The sequence below is a fragment of the Balaenoptera acutorostrata genome, chromosome 12 (genome assembly GCF_949987535.1).
Source record: "Balaenoptera acutorostrata chromosome 12, mBalAcu1.1, whole genome shotgun sequence".
Classification (NCBI taxonomy): Eukaryota; Metazoa; Chordata; class Mammalia; order Artiodactyla; family Balaenopteridae; genus Balaenoptera; species Balaenoptera acutorostrata.
In genome coordinates, this window is record NC_080075.1 from 75,023,275 (window position 1) to 75,048,365 (window position 25,091).

The 25,091-nt window shown below is 35.1% G+C and overlaps 1 protein-coding gene across 9 annotated transcripts in view; it reads right to left on the reverse strand.

Annotated features, from left to right (window-relative positions):
- NCOA1 (nuclear receptor coactivator 1) overlaps positions 1–25,091 on the reverse strand; it is a 259,972-nt gene that overhangs the window by 98,401 nt on the left and 136,480 nt on the right. For all 9 annotated transcript variants that reach the window (XM_057558335.1, XM_057558336.1, XM_057558330.1 and 6 more), the window contains 3 exons: positions 18,070–18,226; positions 4,714–4,819; positions 1,661–1,827 (listed from right to left, as the gene is read on the reverse strand). In XM_057558335.1, the coding sequence (XP_057414318.1) occupies positions 1,661–1,827; positions 4,714–4,802 (256 nt within the window). In that variant the 5' untranslated portion in view covers positions 4,803–4,819; positions 18,070–18,226. The remainder of the gene's footprint in view (positions 1–1,660; positions 1,828–4,713; positions 4,820–18,069; positions 18,227–25,091) is intronic.

Consider the following 25,091-nt stretch of genomic DNA (forward strand, 5'->3'; position numbering starts at 1 on the left):
ACAATGGTGAACAAACAAAAATCCTTGCCCTCATGAAGCTCTAGTGGGGGTAAGCAGGCAATAAACAAATAAAATGTGTAATATGTTAGATGTAAAAAATACTGTGGGGAAAATAAATCAAGGAAGATGTAGAGAGGTGTGTGTGTGTGTGTGTGTGTATGTGTGTCTTAGATAGGTTAGTGAGGGACAAGTTCATTGAGAAAAAATATTTGAACCAACACATAAAAGGGATGCAGGAGTGAGCCTTGTGTATATCCAGGGAAGAGAATTCCAGACAGAGAGAACAGCAAGTGCAAACACCTGAGGCAGAGTGTTCCTGGAATGCTTGGGGCAGAGAGTATGAGAAAATAAGGTAATGAGGTAAAGTTTTTTTCAGCTATCCTGATTTTAAGTTCCAATGTTTCATTTTATAGCATCTTATTCTTGTTTCATAGATGAAATATCCTCCTTTTTGTCTCTGAGGGACTGTTTGATGGCTTTACATTTTCTTTTGCTCCCTGCATTGTCTCTGCTTCCTCTGAGTTCCCTTTATTCTGTTCGTTTGCTTGATTTATTCTCTTTTATAAAAAGACTTTCTTCAAATATCTGGATTTTTATTCATATTTAAAGAGTGAGGCACTAAAATCCTGACTGGCAGTTGTGTGAAGTGTGGGGACAGAGCAAGGAGCAGATTTTTTCACTTGGGGGATCAATTCCAACTGTCAGTGTCTGTGTCTCTTTCCCTTTGGACTGCTCAGTTGCCCCAGAGGACTCCTCCCATTTTCAGCTGAGGGAGTACGAGCCAGGCTGCCAGAGTTTCCAGATTGAGCAGGGAACGTGCCATACAGCCTCTTGTTGGCTATCCCCTCTGCAGACCTACAATACCCGTTTCTCCCGTCTGCTAAATCAGGTGTCACTAGACTATCCAGCTCCTAAAATCTTAAAAGCCTATCACCTCAACCATTTAGAACATACTATTTGTTCACAGTCTTTTTAACATTGCTGCTATTAATCTGAAGTTCTTTGGGGTCTATTCCTTCCGTCTGTTATTTGTGTTCTTACTCACTGTAGATTATTTCCTCCTATGTTATATAAGTTTATAGCATAAAATCTCCCTCAGAAGCACTTTTTCTTTGGGAATCTGACAGGGCGAGGTGTGGTTATGTTCCTTCAAAGTGCTTTGCCTTTGTTTCTGGTAGGCAACCCAGGAGTTGTGTGGTGTTGGGTCCCCAGTAAATATGAATAGTATAAATATGAACCGTAAAAATAAATCAGGGTTTTCTCAGAGAAGGCTGTTTCCCCCATCCAGAGCCTAGGTAGAGATAAACTTATAACTCAGATGGAGGGACTTTCCTACCTCTGAGTTGCTGTCTTTCAACGCTATGCCAGAGCCTCAGGTCTGATACCACAACTTGTATCTCCTGACTTAATCTGCTATGATACTGGATCTCATAACCTTTCAAGGCAACCAGTTCTCAAAATAACTTAATAAGCCACTTTGTTGTAAAAGAAGGGTCTCAGATTCACATTCTAAAATAAATAGCATCTAAACAAAAATGTTCCTTTAATAAAATTACAAAATTGAATGTAATTTCTTAATGATAAAAAATAAAATCACATATTGTAAATGTCTTAATAACAAAGCACACAGTCACAGGGGTTTTTTTGTTCATTTTTTTACCTTGTTCCATTCTCTTCATTAGCTGTATCTGATCGACTGTCTTCTTCAATATCTTGCATTTGTCTGGTTTTACACTCAAGCTGTCAATGTCACTGATGTTGGCAGACAATAACTCGGCTAGCTCTTCTAAATATTTATTTTCTTGCTCCCTGCGCCTCTTTTCAGTGCTGTTACACAAAGGAAATCCAGTTACTATACTTTCTACCACCATATTTCCTTCTCTGATCAAGTATTTAATATTTACATATTTGCAGAGATTCCTGTTTTTATCCAGAATATAAAACCAGATTTAGAAAACAATTTAAAATTGTATCTAAAAAACAAATATTACAAAATACCAAGGTGCAGAAAACAATTCTGGCTAAAAAACATAAAGAGAATGACTGCTATCACAGATGTATTCCCTCAATGATGTATATACATTGAATATTTCAAATAAATACTCGATATCAAAAAGAAGCAGACAGTACATATACTAGCTGCATTTGAAATTATTAGATGTTCTAAATAATAATTCCTTAAAATAGAAAATCTGAATTTTCAAATAAGTTTGCTGTAAATTAAGCAGGCATACTACACCAGAGTTCAAATAAATTATAATTAGAAATCTGATAAAGTCTTGATTCTTATAATGTACTTAAAATTATAACCCCACACCCATCAGGTTGGCAAAAAGTTAAAGTGCGGAGAATGCAAGAAAAAGGGAACTCTCAATGCTTATCATTTAAAGAACAATGTGATAATTACCCAGTTAACATAAAAATGTACACAGATCCTAAAGAAACTCTTCCTAAAACAGGAGGTGTGTACGAGGATGTTCATGTTCACTGTAGTACTACTGGCTGTAAGAATGAAAATTTGTAACAAAATGGTTGTTTACCCATAGGAAATGTCTATCTGTAGGGAAACAGATTTCTCAAATACGGTATATTCGTGTAATACAATACTTATCAAAAGTTAACAGAACTGAATAAATCTATTTATCTTTATGTCTAAAGATCCATGCTGAAAAGTATACTGTAGAAAAATACACATAGTATTATATAATATATAAATTTAATAAACATTCTATATTGTTCACAGATACTTATATATGCATAATCATTAAAAACAGATTGAAAGAATTAGAGACAAATCAATTTTATCATTAATCATCTTACTACTTTTATTTGAACAAAACTGCAAATACGTGGTTTATATGTGGTGGGTATACATCGTTTCCTAGTCTCTATTCTTTTATAGGTTAAAAAATTTTCCCCAAATAAAAATTTAAAGTAAAATACAATAGTTTTATCTATTTATTCTTAAATTAAGAAGGACTGACATATATAGAAATAGACAAGAACATTAACTCTGACAACACAAACTGAATTGCATCTTGATATCAGCATTCCTCCTAGCTTCTGGACACTTACCTATGATTATGAGTACTTAGGTTATCATTGCTCAGTAACAGTTCTCTGAACTGATTAAGAGAAGTAGTCACTTTTCTTTCCCCAACCTGAAGCCCTGGCACTCTCCTGTAAAAATTCTTTCTTTGTCCCCCCATGAGAAAAAGCATGTAATCCAATGACAGAAGAGTCTTCTGCCGTTTTACGCTCTACATCAATGATTATCAACTGGGGGCCATATTGCTTTCCCTGTCCCCAGGGATATCTGACAATGTTTGGAGACTCTTTTGGTTATCACAACTGGTAGGACATTTTGGTTATCATAACTGATATAAAGATGCTATTTGGCATCTAGTGTGTAGAAGCCAGGGACCCTGCCAAACATCCTACAATATGCAGGATAGCTTCTTGCCCACAATGTCAACAGTGTGGAGATTGAGAAACCTTGCTCCAGATCCTTGAAGGTGAATGGAATAAAATCCCCACTCTTCTCTCAGGTAGGAAAGCTGCTGTTTTGATCTGATTGAGGTTCCGTCTCTATCTGGCATTTATTACAGTCTCCTTAGCAATAATTCTCTTTTGCCTATTTGATGACCACATTCCTTATTAACAAATATTTAATTCCACAGATATTCATTCTTTAAAATCCTGATATTAACAATTTTTTTCTTTGTTCCACTAATACCATAATATACTGAAATAGCAGTTAAAGATGTACAATGGATTCATTTATTCATTTGAATATTAAATATTTTCTGTGTCCTTACTATATATGCTAAACATTGTGCTAGGAACTAGGGATAAAATGGTGAGTAAGAACAAAGTTCTTACCAAATGGCAGCTTAGCCTGTAGTAGAGAACACATGAAATAAGCACACAAACTAATATAAACCTGAAATTACAGATTATAGCTATAAAAATACATGTGAAATAGATACAAATAGGGGAGATTTGACCTAATAGTTAATGGAAGGAAGAGAAGGCTCCCTTTAAGAAAGTAATGACTAGGGCTTCCCTGGTAGTACAGTGGTTAAGAATCCCCTGCCAATGCAGGGGACAGGGGCTCCAGCCCTGGTCTGGGAAGATCCCACATGTCACGGAGCAACTAAGCCCGTGAGCCACAACTACTGAGCCTGCGCTCTAGAGCCCGCGCGCCACAACTACTGAGCCCGCGCGCCACAACTACTGAGCCCGTGTGCTACAACTACTGAAGCCTGCGCGCCTAGAGCCCACGCTCCGCAACAAGGGACGTCACCACAATGAGAAGCCTGCGCACCACAACAAAGAGTAGCCCCCGCTCACTGCAACTAGAGAGAGCCTGCATGCAGCAATAAAGACCCAATGCAGCCAAAAATAAATAAATTAAATAAATAAATTTAAAAAAATAAAGAAAGTAATGACTAAACTGGTATTTGGAGAATGCATAGGTGTTGACTACAGGAAATCTAGAGGGGGCAAGCTGGTTGAGGGAGCAGCATGTGTAAAGGCCCTGGGGAAGGAAGAGAACATGGTAAGTATGAGGGACTCAGAGAAGGCTGGTAAACTTGGAGTAGATGAAGCAAAAGCTCTAAAGTGAAATGAAAATGACAATGACAATAAAGTGACAATGAAAATGATAAAGCAGCTCTGCCAGAAACAGACTAAGAAAAAGAGTGTTCCTACCTTGATGCCAGTGTGTCACATGGCGATCCTTTTCTCTTATGTGAGTCTGGGTTAGCAGGGTCAGATGAACTGTCCCCAAGGCCACTCATGTTGAAAAACTTCACACCTAAAAAGGAAGGAAAACAGTAAGAAATCTACCCTAATGAACTATCCAACTCTATGGGAATAGGAAGCTCCCTTGTGTTAGAATATATCTAAACACTGTGGTTTCTCAATGAATAATTACAGCCATCATAAAAGCATCCACATTTATATAAAAGCACAGGAGTCATCAGCTATTTAGTGTTTCTACACTTTCTTTTCTATACCTGTAAAATAAAATTAGTCATCCTTTATAAAATCATAGAGATCAATTAGGATGAAAATATTGTTAGAATAATTAAATAGACAATGAGATTTTTTTAAAGAGAAAAAACCACTTCATATGTAAATGTAAAAACTGTGTAAGTGAGAGTCAGATAGATTCTTTTTTATATTTATTTATTTTAGATTATTTTGAAAAGGACTTAAAACAACTTTTACTCATAAGGTTTGGGATTTTATATTGATAGGAAAAGAAATAATACATATATGATTAAAATTAAAGCGATGAACTAGATTTGGATTTTGAATTGCACTTACCAACTTTGAATTCCATACTCCTAACCTTTTGCTTATGCAGTCAGGCGACAAAGATCAAATGTTTAGTCTACATTAGGATCTTGTTATAGATGCCAGAGAACACAAAGTCATTTCCCCTAGCATGTCAGCCAGGTCTCTCTCTTACATGTTGTGCCAGTCAGTGACTGCACTTAAAGATCCCTTCTGATCTGTCCCTATCAACCACTATTCTCTACAGAATCTCTAACGAAACTCGGAATCTTATCTCTGGCCTTATACTCATCACTACCACTTAGATTTTACCAATGCCAAACTTATTCTCTTCCATTCCATCTACCCTTGTAAAAGGAGAGGAAATTCTTGTTAAACAGGAAAAACCTTTAACTTTTCATTAAATTCTAAAATTATTAAATAAATACAGTGCTGCATGTTAGCAGCCATGCTTGTAAAGTTGAGATCCAGAAGAATTTCTCACATGACTTTAATTAATATGTCAGAATAAATCCTTTTTTTCTAGTCCTAAAACTTCCTCTGTCTCCAGCTCTTTCTCAGTACCAAAGATTGCCATACCCCCTTTTCAATATAAAAATAACACCTAGAACTCTAATCATGACTTTATTATTCCATGTAACCAAAAAGGCACATTTCTAATTTCTCCATATTAGACGTGCAGGTCATGAAATTTTCCAGCTCCTAGGATCGCAATCTTGTAATTATTTTTTACTCTTCTCTTTTACTCCTCATTTTGTATCGGTATCCACGTCCTGTCAATTCTTCATTAACAGGAGATCTTACAGTGTCCCCTCCTTCTTCATTCTCAGATACAGTTATGATCCTTACTTGGAAGCAAATACCTCATTCTAGATTCCTGCAAGATCCTTCTATCTTGTTTCTCAATTCCAGTCACTCTCACTTCTAATGTGTCCTGTAAACAGAAGCAAAACCATTCCTGCTCAAATGGCATTTTCAAGATATCACTTCCCTGATAAGGAATCAGCTTAATTCCCCTACTGCAGCATGGTGGTTAAAAGCATGGGCGTTAGGGTCAGAAAGGCCCTGCTTAATCATTACCTGCCTGTTCCTGGGCAAAGTGCTTAATCTCCTTAAATCTCCTATTTCTTCATCTGTAACATAAGGATAATAACTATACTTACCTACCTTTAGATTTGTTGTGAGGACTGAATGAACAGTGCATGTAAAGAGTGCTCTGTAGGTTCCTAGAGAATGTTGGTTATTGTTATTATCTCCCCTTTAGACTAAGAGCTCCATGAGGGGGGTAGTGTTCACTCAGTGGATAACTCATCCCATACTTCCTCATCGATAAATACAATGGACACTTTTCATTCCTCCACTCATTAATGCTCAATAAATGCTAACTTATTACTATTATTTTATTGGACTGTTTGGAGCAGCATCTGAAACTGTTTCCTTCTGGAAATATTGTCATCCACTGACTTCTGTGATCCTATGCTTCCTTCATTTACTTAAATAAATCAAGCATCTATCATGTCTCAGGCACTGTGCTAGGAGCTGAGCAAATCGCGGACAGCAAAATAGAGGTTCCTGCCCTCGCAGAGTGGGAGACATAAACAAATAAAACACAAAATTAATATGTAATTTTCTTATAGTGATAAAATCGTAAAGGAAAAGAATATGGTTCATAGAGAAAAACAATAGAGGAGACCTAATTTTAATTGGGCGATCAACTGAGGCTTCTCTGAAGAAGTGATGTTTAAGCCACAGACTGAGAGATTAGTAGAATTAGTGTGGTTTTCTACTTTCCTTATTCTCAGTACTTTTGCCCAATTCTTTGGGGTTAGATTTCCTCATGGTTCTAATGTCCTATGCCTCCTTTCTCCTCATACTATACATTATTCTGGGGTGATATCACTCACTCACAACATGGTTTCAAAAAAAAAAATCTCTAAACCAATTACTCCTGAATCTCCATCTCTAGCCCAGATCTCCTAGGTCTCAGACCCATAACCCCACTCCTTGCCAGATAACTCTACGCAGAGGTCACAGAGGCACTTCAAATTCAACTTTCCAAATGAACTTAACATCTCCTCCTTACGCAATTTTTTTCTCTCAGTTCGTACACTGGAGTCATTCTAGCCTCTTCTCTCATACCCCACATGCAAGCAAACAGTAAGATGTGTCCATTTTTATTTCCTAAATATTTCCAAAATCCACCCCTTTCTTATAGTCTCCTCTCACCTGTTGCTGAACTATTAAAAACATCATAGTTTTTATGGTGGTCTCCCTGAGCCACCAAAGTAGGCTATCAAAAACATAAGTTTGATCATGTCAATCTCTTGCTTTAAACCCTTCCCTAAATCCTCACTGCCCACAGGATAACATTCAACATAATATACAAAGTTTGCATCAGTTCCCATCTATTGTGTGTCCATTATAGAATCTGGTGAATGAGTGATTAAATGTTTGTCCAATCAAGTTTAGCCCAACCTATATAAACAATATATAAACAGACTATATATATTATATACTACATATAGTCCCTATATACACATATAGATTACATATGTTAATTTTAGTTTCAACACTAAGGAAAGCCTTTAAAAATAAAATCCTTGATACTATCCCATCTTCCCAGCAAAGGTAAACATTATCAGGAACTTTAAATTGATCTCAATGTGGGTAGCCCAAGTTAACTCAGCAAAAAGTATTTATTGAGCTCCTACTATATGCCAGCTTCTGTTCTAGGTAGTGGGAGTACAACTGTGCATGAAACTTATAAAAAAATCACTGTCCTCATAGAGTTTCATTCTATTGTGAGGGAGAGAGAAGCAAAATTAAAAAGTAAATTATAGAGTATATTAGAAGGTGATAAGTATTATGGAGGAAAACAAGGCAAAAACAGAGGCTTAGTTTTGTGGAAGGAGAGGGGCAGCAATTTTAAGTAAAGCAGTTAGGAAGGGCCTCACTGAGAAGGTGAGACATGAGCAAAGACTTGAAGGAGGTGAGGGAGAGAGAATGACATCTGGAAGAAGAGTGCTCCTGGCAGAGGAAGGGCCATACAGCCTGAAGGGCGGAGCATAACTACGCTTTTTGAGAAACATGAAAGAGATCAGTGTGGGTAAAACTGGGGAGTGAGGAGCAGGCAATAAGGCTGCATCATGTAAGGTCTTGGCTGAAACCATTTTAAAGACTTTAGCTTTACTCTGAGTGAATTAGCCAGTCACTGGAGGATTAAGAACAGAGGAATGACAAGGTCTGATTTTCATTCTAAGACTTCCTCCATGAACAATAAGCACATCTTTCTGATCTCAGTAATTTGTTATCTAAATAAGTTTCCAGCTGCCAAATGGAGATTTCCATTTGGATATCCCACGTCACCTCAAATTCAACATGTATAAAACATGATGGGCTTTTAAGTTCCATATTTCTATTAATGATACACAAATGAGATGAACTGCATTATGGATTAATGTCATCATAGAAAAACATTTATTAAACCTCTTGTCGGGGGGAGAGGAAGGCTCTATATGACAAGGAAAATAATTACAATTTAAGGTGGACAGCCTCAATGCAAAGGTCAATATGCCAGACTTGCCACCACAACCAAAAAGATGTTGAAAGACCCGACAATGGCTTTGTTAGCATCCATTCTCAAATACAAAACTAGAAAAATCAGCTAAGTGATATATTACTATAATGAGTAAGACTGCTACCTTCTTCTCCTATGGAGAGTCACAGAAACATAAATGAGATTAACCAGATACCACAGAAGTAAAGAAGCCACTTAATTTTATTTTTACTTAGAAATAAAATATAAATATATTTCAAAGTTTATTAAAACATAAAATGAAATTATGTGATAAATTCATAATAATAAAGAAGCATCAATGCTAAATTTTTCAACGAAAGTAGAAATAAAAGGGAGAAGAAAATGATGAACAGGAAAGAAAATGAAAGATAAGACTTTGGAGTTCGCTAAAATCCAAAAGAAAATTTAACCAACTCCTACTTAATGCTCAGCTTTACTTAGCTGCCAGTCTTCCCTGCCTCCTAAGACATTAGGTTATACCTATCTAAGAATTTACCCATCTGAATTCTATTGGTTCTCAAAATACTGCTGAGCATATATTTCTTATGATAATATGCTATAAAATTATAATTCTCTTGTTTGTCTCCTCTTCTAGACTGTGAACTCAAAAACAGTTACTAGATCTTTTTATTGTATATCCAATATGTAACATAATGTCTAAAAGATATAGAAGCTAAAGTAGGTGATAAATTAAGTAATTAAGTAATTTTACTAATATGACATTTAAATTTTTTAAAGAATATTTTAGATTTTTTATAATTAAATATTTTCTGGAATCTTTCATAATGTTTTGGAATTCTTTTCTATAATTGAGAAATTGAGCTTTCTTGAAATCCTTGTTCCCCTGTTTTCAATGGAAAGAAAAAAACAAACAACTACCTTCTTGGTCTAGAAATTTGAGAACATCTCTTCTAATTCTGAAAAGGTTAAGATCTATTTTGGAGAAACCTCCTACTATATTTCACAGTACGATAGAGACACAAAAATATGTTGCATTTATACAACTGTAAACATAAGCAATACAATCTCACAGTTCGGATAATTTTGAGCAACAAATAAATCTGGATTTCAAATGAGATTCCCCAGACTATGCTAAGTCAGACTACTGGCTGGAGACTGACATCTGCTAAATTTATCTGAAATTCTGGGGTTGAGGAGACATCAGACAACAATTCAACAGCAATTCAATATCTGGCTTACCAAAATAAGAGCCAATAGTAAGAAGCTATGAGAAAGTCACCAACAATTTGCTGATGATATGATTCTGGTATTACCTGCTTTCTATTTACAAAACACAATAAAGAAACAGTGGAATGCAAAACCTCTGATGAGTGAAAACTTTTACAGCTGTTCTATTTGTGGAATGGCTTTATATTTGGCAGTAAGGGAACTTAAACAAGGTTCATTAAGAAAAGAAATGTTGGTTTCAGGAAGCCAATTTACATATCACCTTTTAAAAAAAGAGGTTAGGTTTCTAAGTAGAAGTATGCTGTTGATTTAAAAAGAGTTGCTAAGTTATACACAATCTCATGCACTCTCTAGAGAGCAGTTTTTGGAACTAGAAACCACACCTACCTCTGTTCAAATGGACCAGACTAAACCAAACAGGTTGGGCTGAAGAAATAGGTCAGTGCTTTATATTTCAGTTGAATTATAGATTTCTACATAAGAAATTTGTCACTCACCTCCCAGATTTAGCTGAGGACTGCATCATTTGAAAAATAAGTAACAATTAGTTAATAAACAGCTCTAATAATATACTTGAAAATGCTAGCAAGCAATTAGCACAGAGAAGCACAGACATGAGAGGGACACTCTGAGAGTTAAACCTCCCCAAGTTGATAATATCACACAGGAAAAATCGTGACAAATAAAGAGCTCCTGCACTGGGTAACTGCCATAAAGAATGTTTCCCAAACTGGAGTCCTCAGACACCTAGGGTTCTCTAAAAAAAGTTTTCAATTTTGTCTTTTCACTTCAGTGACAACTGAATTCTTTCTCATGTGATAAGAAAGGATGGGGACTTTAGGATTTCTATTGCCCTTTTTATGGTTAAATAATTTCCCATTGTTTGGATATACCACATTTTGCTTATGTATTCATCAAATGATGGCCACTTAGGTTTTCCATTACTGGGGCTATTTAACAACAATGCTGCTATGAACATTTATGTGCACATTTTTGTGTGAACTTGTTTTCAATTCTCTTCGGTACGAAACTACTAGGTCAATAGTAGGTCAATATTGTAACTCTCTAAATTTTTGAGGAACTGCCAAACTGTCTTCCACAGTGGCTGTACCACCTTAAATTCTCACCATCAAATGTACAAGTGTTTCAATTTTTCCACATCCTCACCCAAAATTGGTATTTTCTGGTTTTTTAACTTTTCTTTGATTATAGCCACCCTAGTGGGTGCGAAATGGTATCTCGTTGTGGTTTTGATTTACATTTCCCTAATTACTAATGACTTTGAGCATCTTTTCATGTCCTTTTTGGCCATTTGTATATCTCTGGAGAAATGCCTATTCTGGTCCTTTGCCCATTTTTAAACTGGGTTGTCTTTTTATTGGTAAGTCATAAAGAGTTCTTTATATTCATGTCTAGATCCTTATCAGATATATGATTTGCAAATATTTTCTCCCATTCTGTGGATTATCTTTTCACTTTCTTTATAGTAACTTCTGATGAACAAGAGTTTTTAATTTTGATGAAATCCAACTTATCTACTATTTCTTCTTTGTTTAGTAAGTACAACATCTGGGCTTCCTAAGACAGTTTCTACTGACTGCTGTTTTTCCTGTGTATGGGCCATACTTTTTTTGTTTCTTTGTATGCCTCCAATTTTTTGGTTAAAAAACAGATATTTTAAAGCTAATGACTGAACAAGGATTTCCTTAAACATCTGGAAACAAAAATTCTCTCTGAACCCACAAAGCAGGAACCAAAACTCAGATCGTGGTTATCCCTGGCCCAGAGAAGAGTCCCTGCCACATAAGCCTCTGCCATAAACATGCCCATATCTTAACTGCTATGGCCAGGAATAAAAAGCAAAGGCAAAGAAACAGATTCAAAACAATAAGTTCTTAAAAATAGACGTCATTTTATCTTATTTCATTGATTCTATAAAATGAGATTTTTTAAAGTGCTTTTTGTAAAAGGAAATCCTGTGCAAACTCTTTTAAATTTATTACACTAATAATAAAGACATTATCAAGGACTTGGCAACTTAACTTCTAAAAGTATATAATATTTGAAACAATGTATTTAATAAATTTATGTTTACTACTAAAAGTTTATTCTACAGATCAAGAGACAATGCTTCCTTTTTCTGCATTATTTTTTTCTAAATGGAAAGAATAATTTGGAAAAAGGGTTAAAAAGTATTCTATGTTTTCTATTAGCAAATATATAGGAAGAAGAAGAAAACCAAATAAGTTTTAAACCCCAAAGTTTAAATTCCTCATATTGACTTTATTTAAAATTTAATTTTTTAAGATAAGAAATACACATATATGCATTTGCCTTGTTAAAATACTCCTATTTAGGAAAAACAGTCAGCATATGAAACATGTTTATGGCAGCTATTGTATTAAAACAGTTTGGCAAAAATATCCTTAACATTTCCTTGTAAATCTATAAAGCTAGATGATTCCAGTTATTTTAAAATGACATTGGGTAATTGTAGATATACTGTACACGTCTTCCAAAAATCGGTTCTACATTGTTCTAACGTGAAAAATATGTTGGTATTAAAAAAAAGATTAAAATCAGTCTTCCTGACTATAGCTATCTTTAACTATAAACAACAAAATAAGTATTTGATATTTACTTGCATGTGCACAGAAGAACAGTTTATAGTAATCTAGTAAAAAGGTAACAGCCTTAAAAAAGAAAATGATGGTCATAGAGACAAAAATTAAGTGACAAAAATGTCAATCTCTGTCTTTTTCCACGAACTTCACCCTCTTTCACAGATTCAGATACTAATGAGCAGAAAAACAGCTAAAGCGGGGGCCAGACGAGACTGAAGATCAACATTAGACATAGATAATCCACAGATGATTATCCAAAACCAAATAACCACATTTACTATATAAATAGTAAATTTATAGTATTTTATTACTCCAATATCTAAAATAAAGAATTAAGCCCCTGATCAGAAGTGGTTCAATTTCTAAATCCAATATCTAAAATACTCCAATATCTAAAATAAAGAATTAAGCCCCTGATCAGAAGTGGTTCAATTTCTCTCGAACATTTCAGAAACTCACTCTAAAAAAGTTAAATGTACATATATAAACCAACAAAAGAAAAAAAAAATCATATTGAAATTTGATCTCTAAAGTTATAAGGTGGCAGTAATACCAAAATAATAGAGCTGCATGGGTCAAAATAATCTGCCAAAATAACGGAGTTGTATTTTGAGGGCATTAGAAAATGATCGAGTCAAGTTAAACCTTCAGTTAATTTCAGGATCATCTCCCCAGCAGGAGGGGAAGGCGCAGAAATTAAATCACAATACAACTCTAGCTACAATCTTCATTGCCCACATTTATAGAAAGGAGATGCATTTTTAAAAGCCCAGCTTTAAACCTAAGTCATCTTAGTTGATTCATTTATATTTGGTAAAAACTTTATTGATACCCATTGAAAAAATGAAAAAAAAAAAAAAATCCCCAAGCATCTCAGGTGAATAGCTGGTTAAACAACATCAGTATCTCCTCAATAAAACACTAATTTATCTAGCTATATCCCTTCCAGTGTAGTACCCAACTAAAGACTAACTCTAAACAAGTGAAACTTAAATTTCACTTTCCAGTGTTCTCAATAAAATAATTACTATGAAAATCATGCTTATAAATTTTAAACTGGAGACTCAGACTTATAAAATTTCAGAAGAGGGATCCTAACAATTGTCATCTCATACAGTGCTTCTCAACTTTTTGACTATAGACTACTTAGCACATACAAAATGCCTATCCTGCCTATTTCCACTTTTACAGTATAAAGTTAGTAGTAAAAAAGAATTTGAGAGGAACAAAATAATAAAAAGGTTCACAGAAAAACGTAGGCCCATTAATATGTATTCAATTAAAGGATATGACAATGTAATAATATATATTGAGTGTTTATGTATCTCACATATATGAACTCATTGATTCCTCACAACTGCCCTATGAAGTGTGTATTATTATTACCTCCACTTTACAGAATCACTGACTGAGTTCAATGGTTTTATCTTACTAATAGAGAACCTATGGGCTGATGATGACAACAATGATGATGACTAACACTTTTATAGGATTTACTATGTGCCATTCTAAGCATCTAACATAGTATTTCCTTATAAACCTTACTAATGCATTTACTCATAAGATATGAGGTATGTAGTATTATAATCCATTTTAGAGATGAGGAAACCAAGGCACAGAGAGGTTACTTAATCTGCCCAACATCATAAGTAGCAGAGGTAGAAATCAAATGACCAATTCTTAGGTAATTTGGTTCCAGAATCTGGCTATGTTTTAACTTATATAACTAACCTATATAACCTAACCTTACATTACTGATAAGTAGGAAAGTCAACAATAGATTCTAAATTTTGCTTTTACCTCTACACTAAAATGCTTCTTCATTAGGAAAGTCTTCAGAAAAGCTGACATTAAGTTATACCACGTCTAAAAATCCTGGGTGGTTATTTACAAAGTTCTCAAACACACGAAAAGAGAATCTTTCTAATTCTTCACCCAAACATCACATAGAAATAAATAAAATTAATCATATACCTAATCCTGACTTATCTTCTATGGTCATTACAAATAAAACCAATTATTTCTTATAAGATGTGATTCACCTTAAAACGTAAATGTACTATTCCTTCAAAATCTAAAGTTCTGCCTTTAATTTGTCCAAAAGTTTATAAATCTTGGATTCTAAGATTATATGTATACATATGCACACATACATAAAATTCCTTTCAATAACATCTAAATCATCTTTAGGAATCTACCTTCTGGAATTTTGGGATCCTACCATGTTTTAACAGACTTTCTCCTGAAAAAAATCTTCATGGGCTTTGTTCTACCGGGTAAGATTCTCAGTAACAAAACCATGAATCTCCAAAGTCCCATATCATAGTCTCTTTAGAAAGGAACATAGACGGAGACAGACAAGCTCAAAATGAGTGCCACTGTACAAAACAGCTGGCCTATACTTTTTCAAAATGTCAATATCATGGAAGACAAAGAAAAGCTGTAAACTATTCCAGGTTAAAGGAACCAAAGAGATGTGACAATTATGCAATGTATGATTCTCGATTAGACAACTGATTAAATTGTAATATAGACCATATATTAGATAATAATAATGAAAATGTTAAGTTTCCTGAATTTGATTATTATATTGTGGTTAAGTAGGAGATATTAGGAGTAAAAGATCATAAATGTCTACGACTTACTCTCAACTGTGATTCATCATCATCATAATGGTGATGGAGGAGGAGGGGCAAGAGAAGTAGCAGTAAATACATACAGAGAGAGAAAGCAAATGTAACAAAATGTTTACACCTGGTGAAACTGGGCAATGGGCACATAGGTGTGCAATCTACAAATCTTGCAGCTATTTGGTATGTTTAAAGTTGGTTTGAATAAATGTTAAGGAGAAATATAAAAGGTAAAAACTTTCATTGTGACATGAAGAAAACATGACTTTCTCAGAGTCATTCACTGAACAATGAGTTAAAGAAAAAGACACCCAGGCCAGAGTTCAATCACTAGATACTAATCTATTTTCTCTCCCTTTCTCTTTCATAAAGTCCAGGTATGAACATTTCTGTCTAAAAACTCTTAAAGAGAGGACTCTCCTACATGACTAAAATTTCTCTTAATTATAATACATCCTACTCTGCAAAACTTTTTTCTTAATAATCAGAATGCTTATTAACTTATTTCTCTCTCCTTATTGAGAATCAACAGTCTGATTTCAAACAACAGAAACCTTAAGTTAATAAATACAATGTATCACCAGTTAATAAAAGCCATAAATCTGGAGCGTGTTCGTTCCGGAAACCAATGAGATTTTAAAGAGAGAGGTAGTAGGATCAAATGAGTATCTTCTCAAATCATGCTGCACCACCAGTCCTTGCTTTAAAGTTCTCTGCCGATTCAGTCTTGCCTCCGTCTCCCAAATTCATTATTTATTCCAAACATAGGCATTGGTTGTCAGCCAACCAAATTTAATTGCCTTTAACTTCTATGATTGCTAAACCCCACCCTCCAAATTGACAGCAATCACCCTCCAGGGTGACAACTGTCTCCTCCTTTAAAAGTGGGTGGGTGGGCTTCCCTGGTTACACAGCGGTTAAGAACCCGCCTGCCAATGCAGGGGACACGGGTTCGAGCCCTGGTCCGGGAAGATCCCACATGCCACGGAGCAACTAAGCCCGTGTGCCACAACTACTAAGTCTGCGCTCTAGAGCCTGCAAGCCACAGCTACTGAGCCCACGTGCCACAGCTACTGAAGCCTGTGCATCTAGAGCCCGTGCTCCGCAACAGAGAAGCCACCGCAATGAGAAGCCCACACAGCGCAATGAAGAGTAGCCCCCGCTCGCCGCAACTAGAGAAAGCCCACACGCAGCAACGAAGACCCAACATAGCCATAAATAAATAAACAAATAAACAAACAAATAAATAAATTTATTTTTTTTAAAAAGTGGGTGGGTGTGCAATGAGTCAGAGATGGGAGTGGTTTACTGGGATACTAATATTGTTCTACTTCTTAACCTGGATGGCATTTACACAAATACCTTCAGTACATGATAACTCAAGAGTTATACCCTTAGGGCTTCCCTGGTGGCACAGTGGTTAAGAATCTGCTTTCCAATGCAGCAGACACAGGTTCAAGCCTTGGTCCGGGAAGATCCCACATGCTGCAGAGCAACTAAGCCCGTGTGCCACAACTACTGAGCCTGTACTCTAGAGCCTGCGAGCCACAGCTACTGAGCCCTTGTGCCACAACTACTGAAGCCCACATACCTAGAGCTGGCGCTCCACAACAAGAGAAGCCACTGCGATGAGAAGCACGCGCACCATAACAAAGAGTAGTCCCCGCTCCCCGCAACTAGAGAAAGCCCGCACGCAGCAACGAAGACCCAATGCAGCCAAAAATAAAATTAATTAAAAGAGTTATACCCTTAAAATTTATGATTTTTATTTATATATGTTATAATTCAATTAAAACTTCCTGCTGGAAGTCTTCCCCTTACTTCCCCTTACTTACTTCCCCAAGTAAGTCTTCCCCTTACTTGGTTCACCAGTTTCTGATTACTCTTCAACTTTCTAGTCTCGGCTTGGTGCATGTTTATTTTTCTCACTATAGGCTGCTATGACCATTGTCATGTTCATGGATACACTAGTTCTATTCCTTCAGTTAGCTCACAAACTCTTAGAAAATAACAATGTAAAACTGCTCAAATGTACAGAATGGACGCTAGATGTAAATAGATTTAATGACTGGATTATAATAGAAATGGAGATATGGGGATATATGTATATGTATAGCTGCATCACTTTGTTATAAAGCAGAAACTAACACACCATTGTAAAGCAATTATACTCCAACAAAGATGTTAAAAAAAAAAAAAAAGAAATGTATAGACCAAATCTGGGGATGGTTCAGTATAGTTTTTCCCCTGCCATTTAAAAAAAATTTTTTATTGGAGTATAGTTGATTTACAATGTTGTGTTAGTTTTAGGTGTACAGCAAAGTGAATCAGTTATACATATACATATATCCATTCTTTTTTTTTTTTAGATTCTTTTCCCATATAGGCCATTACAGAGCATCGAGTAGAGTTCCCTGTGCAATACAGCAGGTTCTTATTAGTTATCTATTTTATATATAGTAGTGTGTGCTGTCATTTTTAATTCAGTAAGGACTTGAGCATTTCATAGTTAGATACTGATCTGAACCAGTATTAATTTCAATGTGCATTACAGTGGTTTACAAAGTATAATCTATAACTTTTCTAACATTTTAATTTAGGAATGCCAGCACGTATTTTAGAATAACCTTGAAGCTTCTCAGATCAAAGACATATTTCCATAAAAAATAAGAGTCAACAAGTAATCATTCTTACACCATACTTTTGCAGAAACAAAGCTCTTTAAAAACAGAGCTACAATTCCTACCTGGGAGACTTCTTTGTTCATAGTGAGTCCTCAGAACATATATGGTCAAATCTGGTGCTCCAGAGGGTAGCTTCCAATGGAATGGGGGAAAGGTATTTTCCAGAGATGGCTCGAGTCTCTTCACTCTTACCTCTTTTAAGGTCAATTATGCAAACAACTAAAACAAAGGAGAAGAAAAACATAAAAGCAGAAGGGAGGTTAGATTGTCATTTTATTCTCTAAGAAATAATAAAGGTCAGAAATGCTCGGTTAAAAAAAAGAAAATACAACTTTTCAGGCCAAATGGAAAAACACTTCCAAAAGACGATGGATGAAGATCTGATTTTACAACTGAAGTCCTTCTGGTACCTGGATATATATTCTTATTTAAGACTGCTGCTTGAGTAATACATAATTGCATTCTGCCCTTAATCTCCTGATTTTTTCTGGCTGCAATTGTATGTTTACCTTTCTTTTTACCTATAAATTCTGATTTTTTTATGTTTTCAGTTTGCATTTAATTCCTTCTTCCATTTCTGTAATACTTCTATGTATTAAAGTTACTATGATACTTAACTTTCAAATTTTTTATTGAAAAAGTTTACAAAAATTTTATATTCCTAATACCTAAAAATAAAATTCATTGAGCTCTGGTTCCAGTAAAGATGAACTATCTTGTATTGGACTAACTTGCCCACAGATAACGATGATTAACTCTGGACAAAATAAAAATTACTCAAAGACACTGAAAAGTGACTAAAAGCAGGCAGAAACATAGGGAATTTGATCACTGAAAGAAAGGAATCATACTGAGTAAGATCTATACTTATAAGACTTTCCCTTAAGAGAACTCTTCCCAGTATACCCCTTAAGTACTACTGGGAGGCTAGACCTAAGGGAGAAAACCACTGTCTCACTGGCTTTAGGCATTAGAGAATGTAGTTCAGAGCTGACAGAATGCTAGATAATAGGAGGAGAAAATCATGGTAGGAAGGACAGTACAGTAAGGGGGTGGGGGACCTTAATTCTGTATGCAAATTTTCCTCAAATCCTTGGTTGATCCAAGTACCCCAATATAACCACACCACAGATGAGACTCCCTTTTGCTGTTTATAATCATACACTCCTCACTCCCTTTTTCTTAACTCCTAGCAACTACTTATCTGCCCTCTATTTTTATAATTTTGTCACTTTGAGAATATTATAAAGATTGAATCAAATAGTATGGAAACATTTTGTATTGGCTTTTTTCACTCAGTATAATGCCCTGGAGATCCATCCAACATGTTGCATATACAAATAGTTCGTTGCTTTTTATTGCTCCATGGTTTGAAGGTACCACAGTTTCTTTTTCACCATTCCCTGTTGAAGTACATTTGGGTTGTTTTCAATTTGGGGCTATTATGAATAAAGCTGCTATAAATATTTGTGTACAGGTTTCTGTGTGAATATAAGTTTCATTTCTCTAGGATATACACCCAGAAATGGGGACTTCCTTGGTGGTCCAGGGGTAAAGAACCCGCCTTCCTATTCAGGGGACACGGATTTGATCCTTGGTCAGGGAACTAAGATCCCACATGCTGCGGGGCAACTAAGCCCGTGCACTGCAACTACTGAGCCTGCGCACTCTGGAGCCTGAGTGCCACAACTAGAAAGCCTGCGTGCCACAACTAAGACCTGATGCAACCAAATAAATAAGTAAATAAACAAACAGACACCCATAAATGCAACTGGGTTGTACAGTAAGTGTATATTTACCAGCCAGTAATTTAGTTGTCTACTAGAACAAAAATCAATACTCTTCAGAAAAAGATAATCCACAATATTATCTACAATACCCAGTATACAATAAAAAATTACTAAACATGCAAAGAAGCTAGAAACTGTAACTCAAGATCAGGAAAAAAAAGTGGGGTCAATAGAAACCATAAGATGATTAGTTGAAATTAACTGATAATGATGTTAAAGCAGCTATTATGAGCATGTTCAGGATGTTATAATAAGTGAACAGATGAGAAATACTTGTAGCAAATGGAAACTATAAAATAGAAGTAAATGAAAATTCAAGAACTACTTCAACATGGAAATTTTAAAATTCACTGGACAAGCTTAATAGAAGATTTGAGATGGCACAAAAACAAGTCGGTGAACCTGAAGTCAAAACAATACCCAATATGAAGACTGGACAACTGAAAAAAATTAAAATCAAAAGTTGACTTTTTGAAAAGATAAAAAAATTATTAATACTTGAGCAAGAATGATCAAGAAAAATGAAAGACAACACAAATTACCAATGTCAGAAATGGACAGCTATCACTTCATGTCCTACAAATATAATGTTCTAAACCACATAATGCAAATCAATTCAGTAACTGCAATGAAGTGAAAAATTCCTTGAAAAATACAAATTATTAAAACCACAAAAACGAACAGAATGTTATCTACTAAAGAAATTAATTTGTAATTAAAACAAAACAATACTCCAGGCCTAGATGGCTTCACTGGTGGGTTCTATGAAACATTTAAACAAGTAATAATAACAATTGTGCACACTTCCCAGAAAATAAAAGGCAGATACACCCCAATTGTTTTACTAGGCCAATTGTTTTACTAGGCCAGCAAAACCCTAATACCAAACTTGCCAAAGATATTACTAGAAAAGAAAATCAGTCTCATGAATATAGACACAAAATTGCAAATTAAATCCAGCAATATATAAGGATGATATGCCATTAACAGAATAAAAAGCATATAAATATCTCAATAGGTACAGAAAAACATCTGACAAAATTCAGCACCCATTCATGATAAAATTCTCAGCAAGCTAAAAATTAAAGGTAACTCCTTCAATCTGATAAGGAGGATCAATGAAAAACCTACAGCTAGTATTCTGTACAATGGTGAAATATTGGGAGTTCTCCTAATATTGGGAACAAGGCAAGAATGTTCACTCTAACCACTTCTCTTCATTATTGTAATAGATGTACTGGAGGTCCTAATCAGTGCAATAAGTCAAGAAAAACAAATAGAAGGAAGCTTAGAAAGGAAGAACTAAAATTGTCTTTATTCAATTAAAATATTTTGGTACATAATTCTAAGGAATCTGAAAAATGATTACTAGAATCAATAAGTGATTTGACAAAGCTGTAAGACAAAAGGTGAGTATACAAAAATCAATTGTGTTTCTATATAACCACAGTAAACAATTGGAAGTGCAAAACAATTTATAATAGCATCAAAAAACATAAAATACTTAGGAATTAATTTAACAAAATATAGGTAAGACCTATACACTTAAAATTATAAAACATTTCTGAAATTTAAGAAGACTAAAAAAAAAGAGTGACTGAATATTTTCATGGGTTCACTGAGACTCAATAGCATTAAGATGTAAATTCTCCCCCAAATTAATTCATATACTCAAAAATAAAATTAGTGGTTTACTTTTTACATATCTAGTGCATTTTACAATCAATGAATACAAATCTATTTTTATTTTATTTTATAATATATTTATAATGTGGGTTTTCTGATGCTTGTTTTAGGCTTTTGCTTTTTAAATAAAGACTATGTTTTCTCTACATCATGATTCCCCCCAATGCTGAATTCCGCATTAAAGTGGCATGTCTATCTAATGAAAATTGGATGATCCTATGACCTGGATCCAAAAGTGCTTACCTATTACAGTCCCTCTAAATTAAACAGAGTGCTTTTTGTATTTTCAAGATTTTCTTTCCCTTTTTCCTTGATTTAAACCCACAATTCAAAAACTCAAAAAAACTTGGACTAGCTCTTCATAATGACATAGTTTAAACTATTAAAGAAAGGAATTTATAGTTAGGTTAGCCCAACTTACATTATATTTAGTTGGGTTGTTCTCACTGTATATATCTAGTTTATTTGCATTTGTAATCAACTTAAGTCCCTAAAACATTTCTTGGGTGATAAGATTCCTCCTAATTACTCCTTTGTGTTCTTTCATCTGTGAAGCACTGTATCTTTGAATTTTTTCCTAGGTAAATTTGCTTAAGAATTGGTAAGTAGTAACTGACTATGGCAAAGATGGCATTGTTCATTTAGTCAACCACAAACCCAGGTTCTGTCATTTTCTGACTTTCAAGGAAGAGCACTCCTCAAAAATCATTTGTGTAGTTAAGGCTACAGGTATAATCTTTGTGAAATAATGCCACTCTCTTCTATAAAACCTAAGAGTTTTTACAGGTATTTTTTCAAAGTCAGGCAGTAACTGAAGCCAGATGGATCCTGCTAATGATTTAGGGTCCTGATGATTCAAGGCCAAACGGGAATACAGGAATGATGCTGAGGGGGAGGCTGAGCACAGTCACTCAGGGACTGCATGAAGACAGAAAAGCACAAGATAAATCCATACTCCAAAAAGATATGTAGACAATGAGAAGTGAAAAATATGGAAATCAAGAGACAGGTGATACACAGAGAACCAAAGAAGACAGGAGGAATATGAAGAAATAGGGAGAAAAAGAGCAGTGCTGATGATCTGATGTTTGGCATTATGAGATCAGTAAGCTCACTATTCTTAAAATATATCTCCTAGTATTTATTATGTATTATCTGTGCTATCCAGAGCTCAGTATTTTAAGTCTTTTCTCACACCCCCTCACCTCCAGGAACCCAAAGCAGGAGACCTGATATGGATGGTACAAACTCCTAAGAGACCCTCATGCCTGGAGGTTTCCCATTACTCGTTCCAATTCTCTCCTCATGGGTAAGGCCTTTCTGTCTTCATTTTCTGCTTCCAGTTCTGGCACAAATGCTGGCTAATGGAGCACCTCAATTCCTTTAATTTAATTTATTAAATTATTCAGTTTATTAACCTCTTATATTCAATCTGATTTAAGAATCAGACGAGGAAGCAAGGTGAAAGAAGAGTACCTACAGCACTTAACACATAGAAAGAGTAAAAAAAGGAAATCTATAAAACATTCCTCCTTTGTTATTTTGGAGTTAGGCAGAGGTACAGGGCCAGAATTTTTAAATATATAGAGAAACAGAACAAAGGAGTATCTATGGATCTGCTACCCAATAAGTAACAACAGTAAACATTTTTGATATATTTATTTTCTTTTTAAAGAAATGAAGTATTACCAATAAATCAAAAGGCCCGACACTCACACAAAGCCCACTCTTTTCACTCCCCCGCCTTTTGATAGAGATAACCATCATCATGAATTTAGTATATATCCTCTGGTCAATTTTTTTATATCCATCCATAAACAATGTACACTGATGTTTTATGCTTTAAAATATACATGTTTAAACTGTACGTATTCTGCATTTTGCTGATTTCATGCATTATATTGTTTTGGAGCTCTATCCCTGCTGACGTGTGTGTGTGTTTCATTCATATGTACATGTGAATATACCACATCTCAGCCCAGTCATTCATGTATTTAAGTTGTCTAAATTTTCATTATTACAAATAATGCCTCAATGAGTGTTCTTGTACATGGCTTCTCTTTCATATTTTCATATGCACATGTACAAGAATTTCTAATGGTAATATCCAGAAGTGGAATTTCTGAGTTGTAGTATTTGCATACCTTCTGCTCTACTCACCATTTGTCAAATTGATTGCCCAAATGATTGTTTCACATTCCCACTAGTAGTGTGTAAGAGAACCATTTTCACCCATATTCTTTCCAACACTTGATATTGTCAGACTTTATTTTTTAACCAGTCTAACAGATGAAAATGGGATCTCGTTTCAATTTGCATTTCCCTGAATATTATAGAGACTGAGCATCACAGCTGGCTAGTTGGATATCCTATTATTTCAACTGGTGTTAGTCTCTTTTCATCCATTATACTGGGTACTCAACAGGTACTCTGTCTCAGTTCTGGGAAATTTTCTTGGATTATACTATGTATTCTTTTCTTTCCCTTCATTTATTCTGTTCTCTCTTTGGAACTCCTAATAATAGGACGTTGACCCTTCTGGACCCTTCTTTTTATTTTCTTTTATAATCTGTTTATCATTTCTTTGCCTCTTTGCTTTACTTTGTAAAAAATTTTCCTCAACTCATTACCCAAACCTCTACTGAGTTTTTTTTCCTGCTATATATTCTTAATTTATAAGAATTCTTCATTCTCTGAATGTTCTTTCTAAAATACCCTATTTCTGCTTTACAGATGTAGCATCCCAACTTTCTGCAGCTGTTTTATACACACACATATGATATGTATGTATGTGTATATATGGTATATGCATATATGTATATCTATATACAGCTGGATGTGTACATATATGTATGTGTGCATATACATGAAATTTTCTCAGCTGCATAGTCTATTTTCTCCAAGTTGTTTGTATTTTCTATTTGTTTATTTTCATTCCTGCTAGTCATAGTAGATGCTTTCCTTAGATGCCTGATGGTATTTAGTTGTTTGGATATAAAAAAGCTCTAGTCATGTACATGGGGCTACTGACTGTGACATTCACTACAGGGCAATCTGGCCAGGCCCTCTGTTAGGGCACAAATACTGATATGAGAAACCTGGTTGCCATTATCTACCACTTATTTACTTATTTGTTCAATACCTGTATACATATAAAGTAGTTTCAGAATTGTTAACCTGTACCCCTGTAAGAAACAATTTTACCAACTAGAGTACAGTTCCTTTTTGCCTTTAGGTTTTTCTTCTTGGGATGCTCAGATTCTTCACAGAAGATTCTTCCTGTTTCCTGCCTGGAGGATAAAGGACTCAGTTTGGGAAGCCAGTAATGGAGATGAGAGCAAGGGTTCTCAGCATTCAAAATGCCAATGCTCATCTAATCCCCCTCCCCCTTCAGTGTGCCTGGTGTACACTAGTCCTCTGTTTTAAGCTAGAGAATAAACTTCAAGTCTCCCATCTGTCAAGATGGGAGCAGGGCAGTAGTACAGTGGCAAAGAATAGACGAGACCCAAGCATCTGTTTCTTAGCTTTTAAATAATCCTCCTTATTTTAATCCCCTTCCCTTCTTCGCCTCCACTTCCATAAGTACACAATACTACCACTGCCTGGGC